We start from the raw sequence: 12,563 nt of genomic DNA, 5'->3' as shown, positions 1-12,563 counted from the left end.
CTGAAAATGTCAAAACAACCACCTTATGAGAAACGTGGCTTAAATGAAGGCACAAAGTGAAGTCACGAGGAAACCTCAACATCAGGCGACTGCTGGTGCTTCAATATAGCCTACATCTCAGAATTGTTCATCTAAAAACACCCTGAAACGGCCATGTTTAAGGGTGTTTTTAGATGAAATGCACAGAACAGGGCGTCTTTGTGACATCCTGCATCTTTCCCTAATACCTTCAAGCACTATTTTAAACTTGAAAAATTGTTGTTATTATATTATCTGTTAGATGGTTTTGTTCCAGCATTGAGGAACTTAAAACGTTGAAGCCCTGACGCCCTCTGAGAAAAAAAACAAAAAACCCTTAAAGAAAAGAAAACAGACAAGCACATTGATAAAACATGATATGGATGTTGTGGAAAGGCTGTCTTAACAAGCAAAACCACTCTATAGTATGTCTGGCATCATATAGCAGAAAGGCACTTTACAGGAAAAGACAAAAACCCTGCAGAACCAGTGTGAGGACCGAGTAGATGGGAGGTGCACATTTAACACTTCACTAGCACTGTGAAAGTCTAAGTTGTTTAGACACAACAAAGAAAAGTTCAGGAGGAAAGCATATCTTGAAAGTGTCAGATGTGACATGTCCAGTGTTTACCCTTTCAGAAGAGGAGTTGACTTGAGCCCTTAAGCAAACACGGACACGAACACCCCCCCACTTGGCAGTGTTTCAAAGCAAATACAACACTTGACTGGTCATGAATGTTGATCATAAATCTTTCATCTTATAAGTCGTCCCCGTCTGTCTTGAGTTATTAACAAAATGACAGAATGCATCAGGCCATGAGAAGCATGTATGACTCACGATTACCCTGGAAAGAGGTAATGGGAGGGTCTGAATTTTCTGCTGAACATAGTGAAATATTTCCACAGAACAACAGAGAACAAGGAATAACAAGACGAACCACAAAAAACAGCACAAAACTTTAAAAAACTCAATTGTTTTCTGTTTTGTTTTTTTTATTAAATCTCTATTGTTATGCAATCTGCTTATATAAAAGTTCTAAAGCCATCAGCCTGATACTAAGACAGACAGTGAGGCAATTGTGTGTTTCAGTTTAGTCCTCATTATTCATTGACCAAGTGGCCTGTGTGACACGTACATATCTTAACAAAACCGTAAAAACAGGAAACATGATGGACACGTACTGACAGACAAAAGAGACTGCACCGTGATGTTCAGTGCAGGTGGAGTGATTAGAAGTAGTCCGTGACGAAACAAGCTTGTGGACCTTGTTAATGAGAAGTCAGCAGAATAAATTACAGTAACGTTGGTATGCCCCAAAAGTGGGCTGCGACAGTCTCTTTGTGCTCCTCTGAAAAATGACTTCGACAATAGCACCAGGCCTGTCACCGTTTTCCTTTTGCGGAGGTGGATGATGAATGTGAGAGACGTGCTGGCGTTGTGAAATATCCACAGTGTGTGCATTCGACGTACACGACACACATTTCCCTGTTTACATATGAGATTACCTGTGTGACTGTGTGAGGAAAACCCCCCAAAAGAACAAAAAACAAAAACAGGGAAAGGCAGTTGTGTATACTTCATAGCATAACACTATGTTCATTTTGTGAGTCTGTAAACCATCATCTCATTTGTTATTAAACATATATCGACCACATACGAGGAATATTTCGATTCATGATTCTGAACATAGCATATTTCTCCATTTCTTTTCTTTTCTTTTTTTATCAATTCTCTTAAATACAATATTTTACATGTCGGATTAAATATGGTTTAGTGTGCATGAGTGTGAATATCCCGGGGCCAAGATAGTGGATTTTTTTTCTTCCCCCCACTCCTTGTTGCTGGCACTGTTTTATTTCCCTCTTCTTCTTTGTAATCTATGATGTAGGGCTGGGCTCTCTAGCGTTCGTGTGTGTTTGTGTTCAGTCACTGTCACTAGTTTCACTGCTGGGGTCCCCCTGCACCTTGCTGCGGTGCTGCATGGCACGATGATAGGCCACCTGCACTGATTTGCGGATGTTGGACTTCCTGCCTTCGAGCATCTTCTCTTTGTCCAGCTCTTGGTCGACGCCCAGAGGCACCAGCTTAGAGCGCGGAAGCCACTGCCTGCAAGCACATAAGCACAAGCACAACATTAAAAAAAACATGCATTGGTAAATGCTAAACAGACTGGCTTCTTATATAACGCTTCTCTACCTTTTATACTATAAGCCTCAATCACCCATTTAAACAAGCACTTTTTTCTACGCTAGTGTTTTCTATTTAACATTCACACTCCGACGAATGCAACAGGAACAACCAGAAATCGAACCAGCAACCCTTTGATTAGACACAGTCAGTCCAGACAGAGTTATTGTTTAGTTAAAGAGTAATTGGTTCCTATGGTCCGTTAATTTCTTGATTGACTTCAGAGTTTATGCACCCTGGATGCCTCCTAACAACTGCTGTGCTCATCAATTTTATAAATTTCTCCAAACTTAGCAAAACATGATCATAAGTAACTGCAGAGAACAAAGTGACCTAAAATAACACGTTCTTTCCCTCGTATTATCAAAAACCACGTTTGCCCCATTTCTGCTGAATGTTCTGTCGCTGCACTTCCGTACAAAGGCTGCAGTTTGCTTTGAACTGTTGCCACAGAGCTACTTGTGTGCAAACATCCAGTAACATCACAAGCTGCCTTTGGTAGCAGGTTTTGTTTTATTTTTGCTTTACGCTGCTTGATTGTGTTAAAATAAAAATACAACATATCAGCAAAGAATTAGCAGGAAAAAAAAATGGAGGTGAACTCTGAGAATGAGTCACCTCCCCCAAAAAACATCACTTGATAACCAACCATGTTCTCTTGTTGTCAAAGAAGAGGACCAGGAACAGGTGCTCCCTGGCCTCCTGGGTCATTTGCTCCCCAAGTTTCAGCACATCCAGAGGGGGGACAGGGATTGGGACACCTCGGTGGAACACCCCCTCCCTGGGCATCTTTGGGTCAATTATCTACAAGCGAACAGTAGCATGCAGAGGTTTAGAGAGCCAGTCATATTTTGACTGTAGTCTGTGCTATTTGTGTTGTTTGCCCGTGTCTCACCAGAGCAGGATATGAAGGATAGCCTCTGCACTTGGCCCAGACCAGGTCTAAAGCTTCCAGAGAAGAATAATCATCTGAGGCCATCCAGCACCCTGACCTGTCCCGCCCACGCACCACTGAGAGTTGGGAAAACAGCATCCGTTAAGCAATCTCACTTCTAGTTAAAAACACACTTTATCACACAATAACACTGTTCTAAGCAACTGTTGGTGCAAAACACTTCCCTTTAATTTAAAATACGTTAACTCCTAATGCACCTGGGTGGGGAATGATACAGCTTCTCCAGTTTGAGCGGAGTATCCTGAACAAATGGTGCTACACAAATATAACGCTTGACATAGTGAAGGGAGGGCACTTCCTTTGACCATGTTTCATTTTCCCCATTATCAAGACAGGGAGTACAGGTCCTGCTATGCTGACATGTGGTGGCTGTGACAGATTACAGCAAAGAAACTGATGGAAAATTCAAAATGTTGTGTTATTTTTATGTTTCGTTTTTTAAAATACACCCACTGTTTTACGCTATCTTTAGCACTATCAGAGCCACATTGCAGAAATGATGTTCTGCTCTGACGTTCTCTCCTATAAGGACTTATCCGTCACATCTCTGTGGCTATTATTGTGTGAGGAAAAAAAAAAGTTTAGCATATTTTTATCTGCAGTAATATCTTTACGGGTATTTAAGCTTCAAGTAAAATCAGATTCCGATCAGACAAAATATCATGCCAAATTATTTACAGGCTGAAAAGGCAAAGCTATATTGGGTGATTCTGAGAAAACACTCACTATCTAAATAAATAGAAACTAGCTGTGTGCGCTTTACGTGAGCCTTAGAGGTTATAAAAATGTGCTTACGGTGTGAAACACCCCTCGAGCCACCGACTGAGTAGGAATCATTTTCTGTGCCTGATGTTTCCTCACTGCTATCTTCCTGGAAAGCGCGTGAGAACGACGCCTTTCCTCTGCCCTGCTTAGAGGGAGTCGTGCTGCAAGAGAAAACAGAGCTATCAAGAGGCATATAACTTTATCACAAGTGTTACAACAACTGGATGCTTCAAGCAGGGGGGGGTTTCTGTTGTAAAGTTAAAACTGTGTGTTAAAGGTGTCATAAAATTTCAAGAGAGATGATTGTTAAGTCACTGGGTTTGTTTCTGCAAATGAAACCTTATGCTCACGTCAATTGGTAAAAGAACTAATTTTAAGAGTACCAGGCATAAGCATTAATCACCTGGTCCTGTCTGAAGCTGCACTGCTGCTGCTGCTGGTTGTGGACTCAGAGTCTGAGCTTGAACGAGGGAGATGAGGTTCACTTCTGTACACGCGGAAGCTTTCCGTTACTGGTTGGTTTCCTGTATCAAAGCCATTAGTTGGCAGTCCTGAAGGAAGAAAATAGAAACAAGTGAGTGAGGGTGCGACTTGGCATTTATTGTACGTTAAAAGTTTATTGCGAATCATCTAATTTACCTGGCAGCAGGTCATCATTGTCACTGTCGCTGTCAGAGCTGGAGCTGGTGTGAGGGCTGCGGGGACGCTTCCTGTGCCTGCTTGGTGACAGCAGGGGGAGTTGTGGGGGACCAACAGGACTTTGACTTACTCCTGCCCCACCATAACCAGCATCCCTGTTCTTGGGTGGGCGCCCCGGCCTTTTGGGGGGTCCAGCTATTTTTTGGTTCTTCTTGGAGAAGAGGACAGATGTCCGACGGCCCACCTCTGGAGTCAGGGATGAGGACACATTCAGATCTTGATAGGGAGAGAGGTTTATATGTTAAAACACAGGCAAATGCTTATTATTCGACTGCTATTGAACAGCTAATATCATTTTCGTTGTTATGTCGGACATTAGTGCTAATATTTTCCTAGACACACCCTTTCCACCAATCTCCTGGCTGCTGCTCTCTCCCCCCTCATCATGGTGTCCTGCAGATGATGAGTGATGGGGGAGAGAAGAACTCCGGTCTCCTCCGCCCACAGAGTCCCGGCCCCCCATGCCAGAGCCTCCTTCACGCTGGTGTGCAAGCTTCCTTTTGATCACACTGATCTCCTTTCTTAGGGCCTTGGCTCTGCGAGACTGGCCAATGCTATGCTTCCCTGAGCTGACCTCATCGAGACGGGACTGCAGGTAATGCAGCTGCTCTTCCAGAGGTAACCGCCGCCTGTTCTCTGGCAGGAGCAGGTCTGCGCAAGGCAAGCAGAAAGAGAAGCAGTTAGAGATGTTGGAAATGAAAAGAAAAGCAATCTTATAAAGCAGTCACACATAGCCAGAAACAGAAAATATAAAAGTAGGTTTGTTTCCTGGTTAACTATATATGGGGTAGACCATCTTTGAAGCCAGACAGACGACAACATCAAGCTTTAAACATAAAGCACAAATCCAGCATACACAAGCACACAGGATGTATGATGATGTTTTAGCTCAACTGAAACGGAACTGCATGAATTACAAGCGTCACCTAGTGGTAGCAACATGAACTTCTCTGCACCATATTGTATGTTACTGTTCACCATTGAGCCTTTATTTTGTGACAAGGGACAGCACTGCAACCATGTTCCAGTAAACCTAAAATGTAATTTTTTTAAAATGTATTTTGTAAAACACTGTATCATACAGCATATTAATTAGACAAAAAATACATTTTAATGATCTAAAATCTTTTTCTCCCTCCTTCTCCTTTAGCTGGTGCTTGAGGAAAAAATTATATTGGTTCCCAAGAACCTCCCAGTCAGAGACACTCACCATCTTCATTAGAAGACAACGGTCGATCTCTTTCTCTATCCCTGTCGCGCTCTCGCTCCCTCTCCCGCTCTCTGTCTCTCTCTTGCTCACGCTGGCTGTCCGGGCTTGGCTCTCGTGGTAGATGCATGCCGGTCTCGTAATCGAAGCCGATCCGTTCGGCTTGTCGCCTGGCTGTTCTTATGACAGCCCCGCCCATCTCTCTGAGCCGCAAGGCAGCGCGATAAAAGACTGTGTCCTTGGCGTTGTACTTGAGACAGTTGTTGACAATGAGCCCAAAATCGGCCTCAAAGGCCTCAAAAGTGAGGTAGCGGTGAGACTCCAGCAAGTTCCACATGGTCTGAAAATCCATTGGAGTGTCAATATGGTCCAGGTAGTCTGGCACCTAGGTGACAAAGGAGTAGTGAGCAGACCGAGCTATTTAAAAAAAATCCAATCATATTTGTACAGTGAATGAAGAAGAAAGAAGGAAAGCCTAAAATACATTATGCCAGGTACGTAGTATACAGACATAAAGTAGAAAAGAGTCAAATATAAGTATCTGAACATAATCAGATTTCTTGTGCTTGCGAGTATGTTGCATTTACCTCTGCCAGAGGCACAGGCTCAGTGAAAAAGTTGTTAGTGTCTCTCTCCTGTAACTGTTCCAAGGTACTCCTCAACAGCACCAGGAAGGGAGTCAGCTGCATCTCCAGCGCCATCTGCTGCACTTTAATCTGAAAACAGACACATTTTTAGCAATAAACTAACAAAGTAGTGCACAGTTAGAAGTATACAGCCTGATCTACAGAAAGGAGATGCATATTGCTCTTTGTTCTGTAATCTCACTATATCTTGAACAAAAGAAAAAAGAAACAAAACAAAACTCTCTCTTGCTATTCTTCACATCTCACCGTCTCCCTCTTGAGCTTCTCCCTCTTTCGGATGAGCTCCACCAGTAGCCTCGCTCTTTCCAGGTCGTGTCTCAGCCTCTGCCATGCTTTTAGCTGCTCCTTTAAAGCGGTCTGTTTCTCCTCGCTATCTCTCTGCAACATTAACGTGCACAATCCCATAAACATGTTAGAACAAATTACATTAAAAGGTATCAAGTCGTGTCTGTTTATTTTTTAGCACATTTCAACACAACAGATGCTAAACGAAGTGTTTCAGGTATCAGACAACAGAATGAGACAAACACAGAATCACAGCAACAGAAATTACCGAGGAAGGTTGTGACGCAGGCTGTGGTGGGAGTGGGTCAATGTGTCGCTGCGACTGTAAGTGTGTCTGAAGCCGGCGCAAAAGAGGCACACCGTTCCGACTTTGCCTCTTCAGCGTCCAGTAGCTGTGAAGTCGTTGCATGAATTGGCTTTTCCTGGGTACCGTCAGGTTGCTGGTGATTTTGCTCAACCTGCAGAGAAGCAAATACTGTTTAACTCTTAAGCATGTTGTAAATGTAAAGCATGTTGCAAACGCACTAACAAAGGTAAAGCCTTTAAGACCAAAATGTCACAAAAGACAATGATAAGGTATTTAAAATTATTTACAGTCTAAATCAGAAACAAAACAGAACAGAATGTACAATCATCATTTCTAATAAGTAAAATAATGCAATGTGACATAAATTATTGTCTTACAATACCAAAATTAAATAGTATAAATAGACGAGAAAGAAAAAAGTATGTGATGATATCTTTATTTGTTTTGCCCAACATACTGCTGCATGGACAGTTTTCTATTAACAGCAAAAGGCATATATGTGCTTACTGGGCGCACAGACAGAGCAGGTGAAGTACAGGCCTACCTGTGCGGTGGTATACAGGGCACTGACACCACTGGTGCAGCAGCTCTCCTCTCAGCTAAGATCTTTCTGGCTCTTTTCATCTTCAGCCTGGATTTGGCCTTTGCCCTCTTCACCCGCTCAGAGCTCCAGCCCTTAGAGTCATCATCATGGCCGATGCTAGGCTCGTCATCCTCCTCCAGCTCGCCCTCGCTGTTGGATGACCCCATGCTGGCCCCACCGACTCCTCCTAAAGGACGTGCTGAACCGGGGGGCGTGTGGATGTCACAGTATGCCGTCTTGCGTACGCTGAAAGAGGTACCGTTGGCCCCAGTCTCTCTTACAGGCTCCATTTTCATATAGAGGCCTGCCTGCTGGGCACAGGTGACATGGAAAGCTGTGTAACAGTTGGCTTTGTGACACTGGATGCAGGCGCCCGAGCCACGCTGTTTGCAGATGTAGCAGGTGAGCTTCCAGCGTGCTGGAGGGATGTGCTCGATGCTATCGATCGGCTCCAGAAAGACTGTGTTCGCAAAGCAGACCTGCAGAAAGGCAGGAGAATTGATTTAACTGTGATGATGTTTATAAAGTTAAAAAATAAAAAATAAAAACCCAAGACTGACTGAGCATGCTTCACTGTACATCAACTGAGACAGTATCTATCTGGCTGTTAAGTTTAACATTCCCACAGTCTTTAACTGTGTAATATCAATAATAATTATAAACTTCTTCTTTTTTTTTTCTTTTTTTTTTTATATATCCCTTTTAAAATAGGGGGTTTAAAAAATGACAGCGAGACTGACGTCAACTCAGACTGATGTTGCACAAAATAATTACAATAGACAGTAAATTAATAATAGTAAATATCGCTGAAATATAAAAGGAAAGGCAACACAGATAAACAATCTTTATCTCCTCTGCCAGGTTGTTCTAAAGCCAAGGGGCTTTGATGGCAAACAGCATGAGCACCTTTAAATTTAAGTTTCTAGGATCTAAGGCTGTGAACTGGCTCAGATGAGTTGAGCTTATTCAGTTTGTCGATATCTGCATAGTGATGTTGTTCCAAATCAAACATATATGGATTTACCTCTGGGATCCAGAGGGCGCACACTACGTGGGCCCAGCGTGCGTCGTCTGTCTGCTTGAAAGCACCTCCTTTGTTCGGGCACAGAGCACAGTCCACAGCTCTGCTCGGCGACTGCAGGCAGCGGCGACATAACCACTGGCCCTCCGGGATATAGGGAACGCCATAGCACTCCTGGTGTACTGCCAAATTACACATGTCGCAAAACAAAATCACGTTGCTGTTCTGACACTCTCCATCGTTACAGATGCAGCAGACGGCATCTTCGTCAATCAAGGTACTGGGGTCCGCCTGAGAGAAAGGAGCACAAGGACACATTACAGATGAAAGCATTTATGTCAAGTTTGAACCATCGTCTCCCTCTTTTGTCTGATTAAAGTACCTTATTGTGACTCTCAAAGTATGACTCCTTCTCTAAGCGGTCCATGAGATACTCAAAAACCTCCTGAGGGATGGGTGTCACACCGTCACGCCGCCGCTTGTCGTTCATGATATCAAGCCAGATGTAGTCCTCCTCATCGATGTCATACTCTACCTCCTCATCTAGCTCCTCCACAGATTTATCAATGTACCTAGAGTAAAAAAGAAAGACAAAAGAGTCAAATTAAGACGTATTCATGCAAAGAATACTTAGCGCGCAAAAAAATATAATTCATTATGGTGCCAATTGTAATTCAGTGTAAAGACAAGAATAATGATGGAAAAGTATGAATCTGAAGCACAGTAATCAGTAATTTCCCTGCTAATAAAGTGGGGACTGGCTGGACTGTATCAAACATTTAGGTCAGGAAATATTTATTGTATTTAATAACTTATATATACACTCAAATAACTCACTACCAACTGCTTTTGCTTTAAAATGGATGGTCCTCTCAACAATCCTGCTTATAATACATATATGAATGAAAAGACTACATTTATTTGCAGACCTGTAGTATGATAATGGCCGAGGTGGGGCATCAGGTCGGTCTTGGTCGAGTTCTCTGAACACAGCCTCCGGTAGCTTGACTGCAGGACCAGACTGAGCGCTGTGATGATGAGATAAGCCATCCTTCTTCTTGGCTTTGCTCTTATGTTTCCCAGTCTTTGGTGTGGATTTTCCCCCATTAGAAGATGGGATATCTGAGCGGTCCTTGCCACTCCCTCCTAACTCGCTGCCCCCGGCTCCACCGTCACTACCATTACACATGCCGCCACCACTACTACCAGTTCCAGATGGAGGAGCGTCTTCTGCATCACTGTCTTCATCTGACACCACATCTATATTCTCGAAGATGCTAATGCGGTGAATGCGCCCTTGAATCTCCACCTCCACCATGCGCTGTGCCTGGGCGTATGTCATGGTCTCTCTCCCCGGGGAATGGGAGCGTTCTGATCGGTTGGGGCTAACAGGCGTGTTCCCTCCATGACCCAGTCCTCCTCCTCCGTTACCCCCACCATCATCCGTATCTCCTGAACCAGTCAGCGAGGCACGAGGAGGACGTCCCTTCCTCTTCTTCTGAGGCACAGCCTGGGCAGGAGTTGGGTTGTCATGGTCATAGTGGTAAAGGTGATACTCAATGCCACTGTAGCTCTTGTAGACCTTACGGCAAGTCTCCACGGGACACTCATAAGGGGGCTTAGTGGCCCGCAGGTTGTGGCAGAATGTCTTCACGTCAAAGTCCAGCCCCATTGTGCCAACAGCCACTGCTGGGACAGATGGTGTTCAAGTTTACATCTGAAACACATTAGCACAACAGGGAACAACGATATTTGTTAAAAACAACGCACATAACAGATACTGGGCACTTGTCTCCCAAGAGTTGCCTTAAAGAGCCCCAGACACCAACGAAATGCACCTGTTATGGTGCAATCACGTGACCACTGATGGTAGCAAACAAATTATGATCTGTTATTCAGTAACAGGTGCACTAAGCTCAGCGTGTTTGTTATGATCATTGAGAACTACAATCATGTAATACAAGCAGCAAACAGTAACGGCAACAGCTACAGCTGGGCAGCTGTAAACCCGAGCTCATTTGCGGTTCTTGACGAAAGAACTCAACCTTTATCTCGTTCGAACCCTTCCACCCTCTACCTCCTAAGCTAACAAATGAACTTTGTGTATTTTAACACAGCTAACGTTAGCATTAGCATTTTGCTGCTGCATTCCCCCCAAAACAAAGCTGCGGTTAGCTTGCTGGCTAACAGCAGCTAGCAAACAACAACACTGGCCACTACGTAAACAAGCACAGTTCAAGAGAATAACCCTACAGCACATGAAGTAACCTTACAAACTAGCCACGCTAGTCGCCATTATTATTAGATACTGTTCTTATTTTTTATTGTAACCTTTGCTCGGTATTTCATTCAAGCTCAGTAACGTTTAAATAGAGTGCCAAACTGTAGTTGTGTCCCCTGGGCAAACGCTAGCGTCGCAAATCAAACCATTACAGCGCATTCCAGTATAGTTAATATTAAAGCAAATAAAACACACGTGAATGTTTGGGGCTATACACACCACAGCCTGGCCGTTCAGACCCCAGTGTTTCCCTCCACAATGACCTCACCCTGTGAATTTCTGAGGCAAAATGACAGCCTGGCTTCCTGAAGAGCATGTGTGGAGGCTTTATCAAACTAAGGTCCATCAAAAGCGTTCCTTCTCCTCCTTTAAGCCAAAATATCAGCGAAATCGTTTTCTCTGTGACGAGAAACAGCCAGACATGATTATTTTTTTCCGCAGTAGGGCTAACACCAAGGTCTGTTCATGTTGTCGGAGTACGGTGGGTTACTATGGATAACACCAATTACTGTAAAAATGCACACACAGTCATCTAGTGTGATCTTTTTTAGCCAAACATGGCCCTTTTCGCCATTTAAAGCTAATACTTCTGATCTAACGTTATAAACACTTACTACTCCACGTTCCTCGAGACCTGCGTGCTTCGGAAACCTCACAGCAGCTCACAGCGGTTGTTGTAGATTGATTTTTAATTCATTAAATAATCCCAACAGAGCTCAGAAGAGGCGTAGGTACAGAAAAAATGTTTTCATGAAACCATATAATAGCCAAAGAATTTCATTGTGTTGGGAATAATTCAGGAACTCGGTTGAACAAAAGGGGCAACCATTACTGTAACGCTACGACACAGATGCGGATCGACAGATTCGCCACACAAAGCGGGGTCTTATTTCTCCACTTTCTTTCCTGACTGTAACCTGTTAGAACATATTGAGCGAGATTTTGTAATATAATTAATCTCTTTAAAGGGTTTGTTAAAGTGTTTATTTTCATTGCCAGGGTTTGTACTGTATGTTGCGAATCTGTGGCGTCTGTTCAAAGACGTCGACGGTGTGAAAACTCGAGCCTTACAGAAACACTTCCTGTCCGTCGTAAAAATATAATAATATAATTCTGAGTATTTATAAATTTACAAATTTAAATGATAAAAATGAAAACTCTTACTCCATGCTACTTACAAAAAGTAAACAAATTATTTATGAAATACACGGAAGACACTAAAAATGCAAATAACAACGAGACATGCTATCAAGCATAAAATATTTATTTCTCTCTCAACATACAGTCTGTGATAAGAGTGCAGCAGGATAGGGTGGGGTAATGCAGTGGGACATACAGCAGGCAAAAAGCAATCCCACAGTTTGAATACAAGCCTTTGACAACCAGTGCATATTCACCAGGGGGCAATGTTGTCCACAGAAGAGCGAGATGAGCAGAGGGAGAAGGTGTCAGAGCTGCTTTCCCCTCTGTGTGTATCAGCTCTTCATTTCATCAGTGCATCCAAATGAATATGCCATAGAGTTGTTCCCTTCTCTGCTCTCCAGTAAGTTAGCAGCGAGGGAGGTGGAACAAAACATACCAGATACAAATGACAGAGAACAGAAATC

At 43.3% G+C, this 12,563-nt stretch overlaps 1 protein-coding gene across 3 annotated transcripts; it reads right to left on the bottom strand.

Moving 5' to 3' along the window:
* Window positions 1–993: 993 nt before the first annotated feature.
* brpf1 (bromodomain and PHD finger containing, 1) lies at window positions 994–11,796 on the bottom strand. 3 transcript variants are annotated; one of them, XM_013914901.1, is made up of 17 exons: window positions 11,571–11,796; window positions 11,176–11,355; window positions 9,605–10,392; window positions 9,058–9,247; window positions 8,679–8,966; window positions 7,616–8,133; window positions 7,033–7,222; window positions 6,726–6,857; window positions 6,420–6,548; window positions 5,836–6,217; window positions 4,968–5,276; window positions 4,566–4,841; window positions 4,330–4,477; window positions 3,957–4,087; window positions 3,102–3,217; window positions 2,856–3,010; window positions 994–2,125 (listed from the first exon to the last, which is right to left on the bottom strand). In XM_013914901.1, exons 3-17 carry the CDS (start codon window positions 10,345–10,347, stop codon window positions 1,942–1,944), a joined length of 3,891 nt encoding a protein of 1,296 aa, XP_013770355.1. In that variant the 5' UTR covers window positions 10,348–10,392; window positions 11,176–11,355; window positions 11,571–11,796; the 3' UTR covers window positions 994–1,941. The 3 variants fall into 3 exon arrangements, with proteins under 3 accessions (XP_013770355.1, XP_005749135.1, XP_005749133.1); XM_005749078.1 differs by having other exon boundaries at window positions 11,225–11,355; XM_005749076.1 differs by lacking the exon at window positions 11,176–11,355.
* Between the last annotated feature and the right edge of the window lie 767 nt (window positions 11,797–12,563).

The sequence above is a fragment of the Pundamilia nyererei genome, unplaced genomic scaffold (genome assembly GCF_000239375.1).
Source record: "Pundamilia nyererei isolate P.nyererei 1_Seehausen unplaced genomic scaffold, PunNye1.0 scaffold00236, whole genome shotgun sequence".
NCBI lineage: Eukaryota > Metazoa > Chordata > Actinopteri > Cichliformes > Cichlidae > Pundamilia > Pundamilia nyererei.
This window is presented reverse-complemented; position numbering and strand designations above follow the sequence as displayed.

What these genes read in the sequence shown, in the direction of transcription:
- brpf1 (XM_013914901.1), bottom strand. Translation starts at nt 10,347, where the DNA reads ATGGGGCTGGACTTTGACGTGAAGACATTCTGCCACAACCTGCGGGCC. An exon ending in AGCCTGTGCCTCTGGCAGAG is followed by an intron (nt 6,218 to 6,419) that starts GTAAATGCAACA and finishes TTTGTCACCTAG; the next exon opens with GTGCCAGACTACCTGGACCA. An exon ending in CAATGATGACCTGCTGCCAG is followed by an intron (nt 4,478 to 4,565) that starts GTAAATTAGATG and finishes TTCTTCCTTCAG; the next exon opens with GACTGCCAACTAATGGCTTT.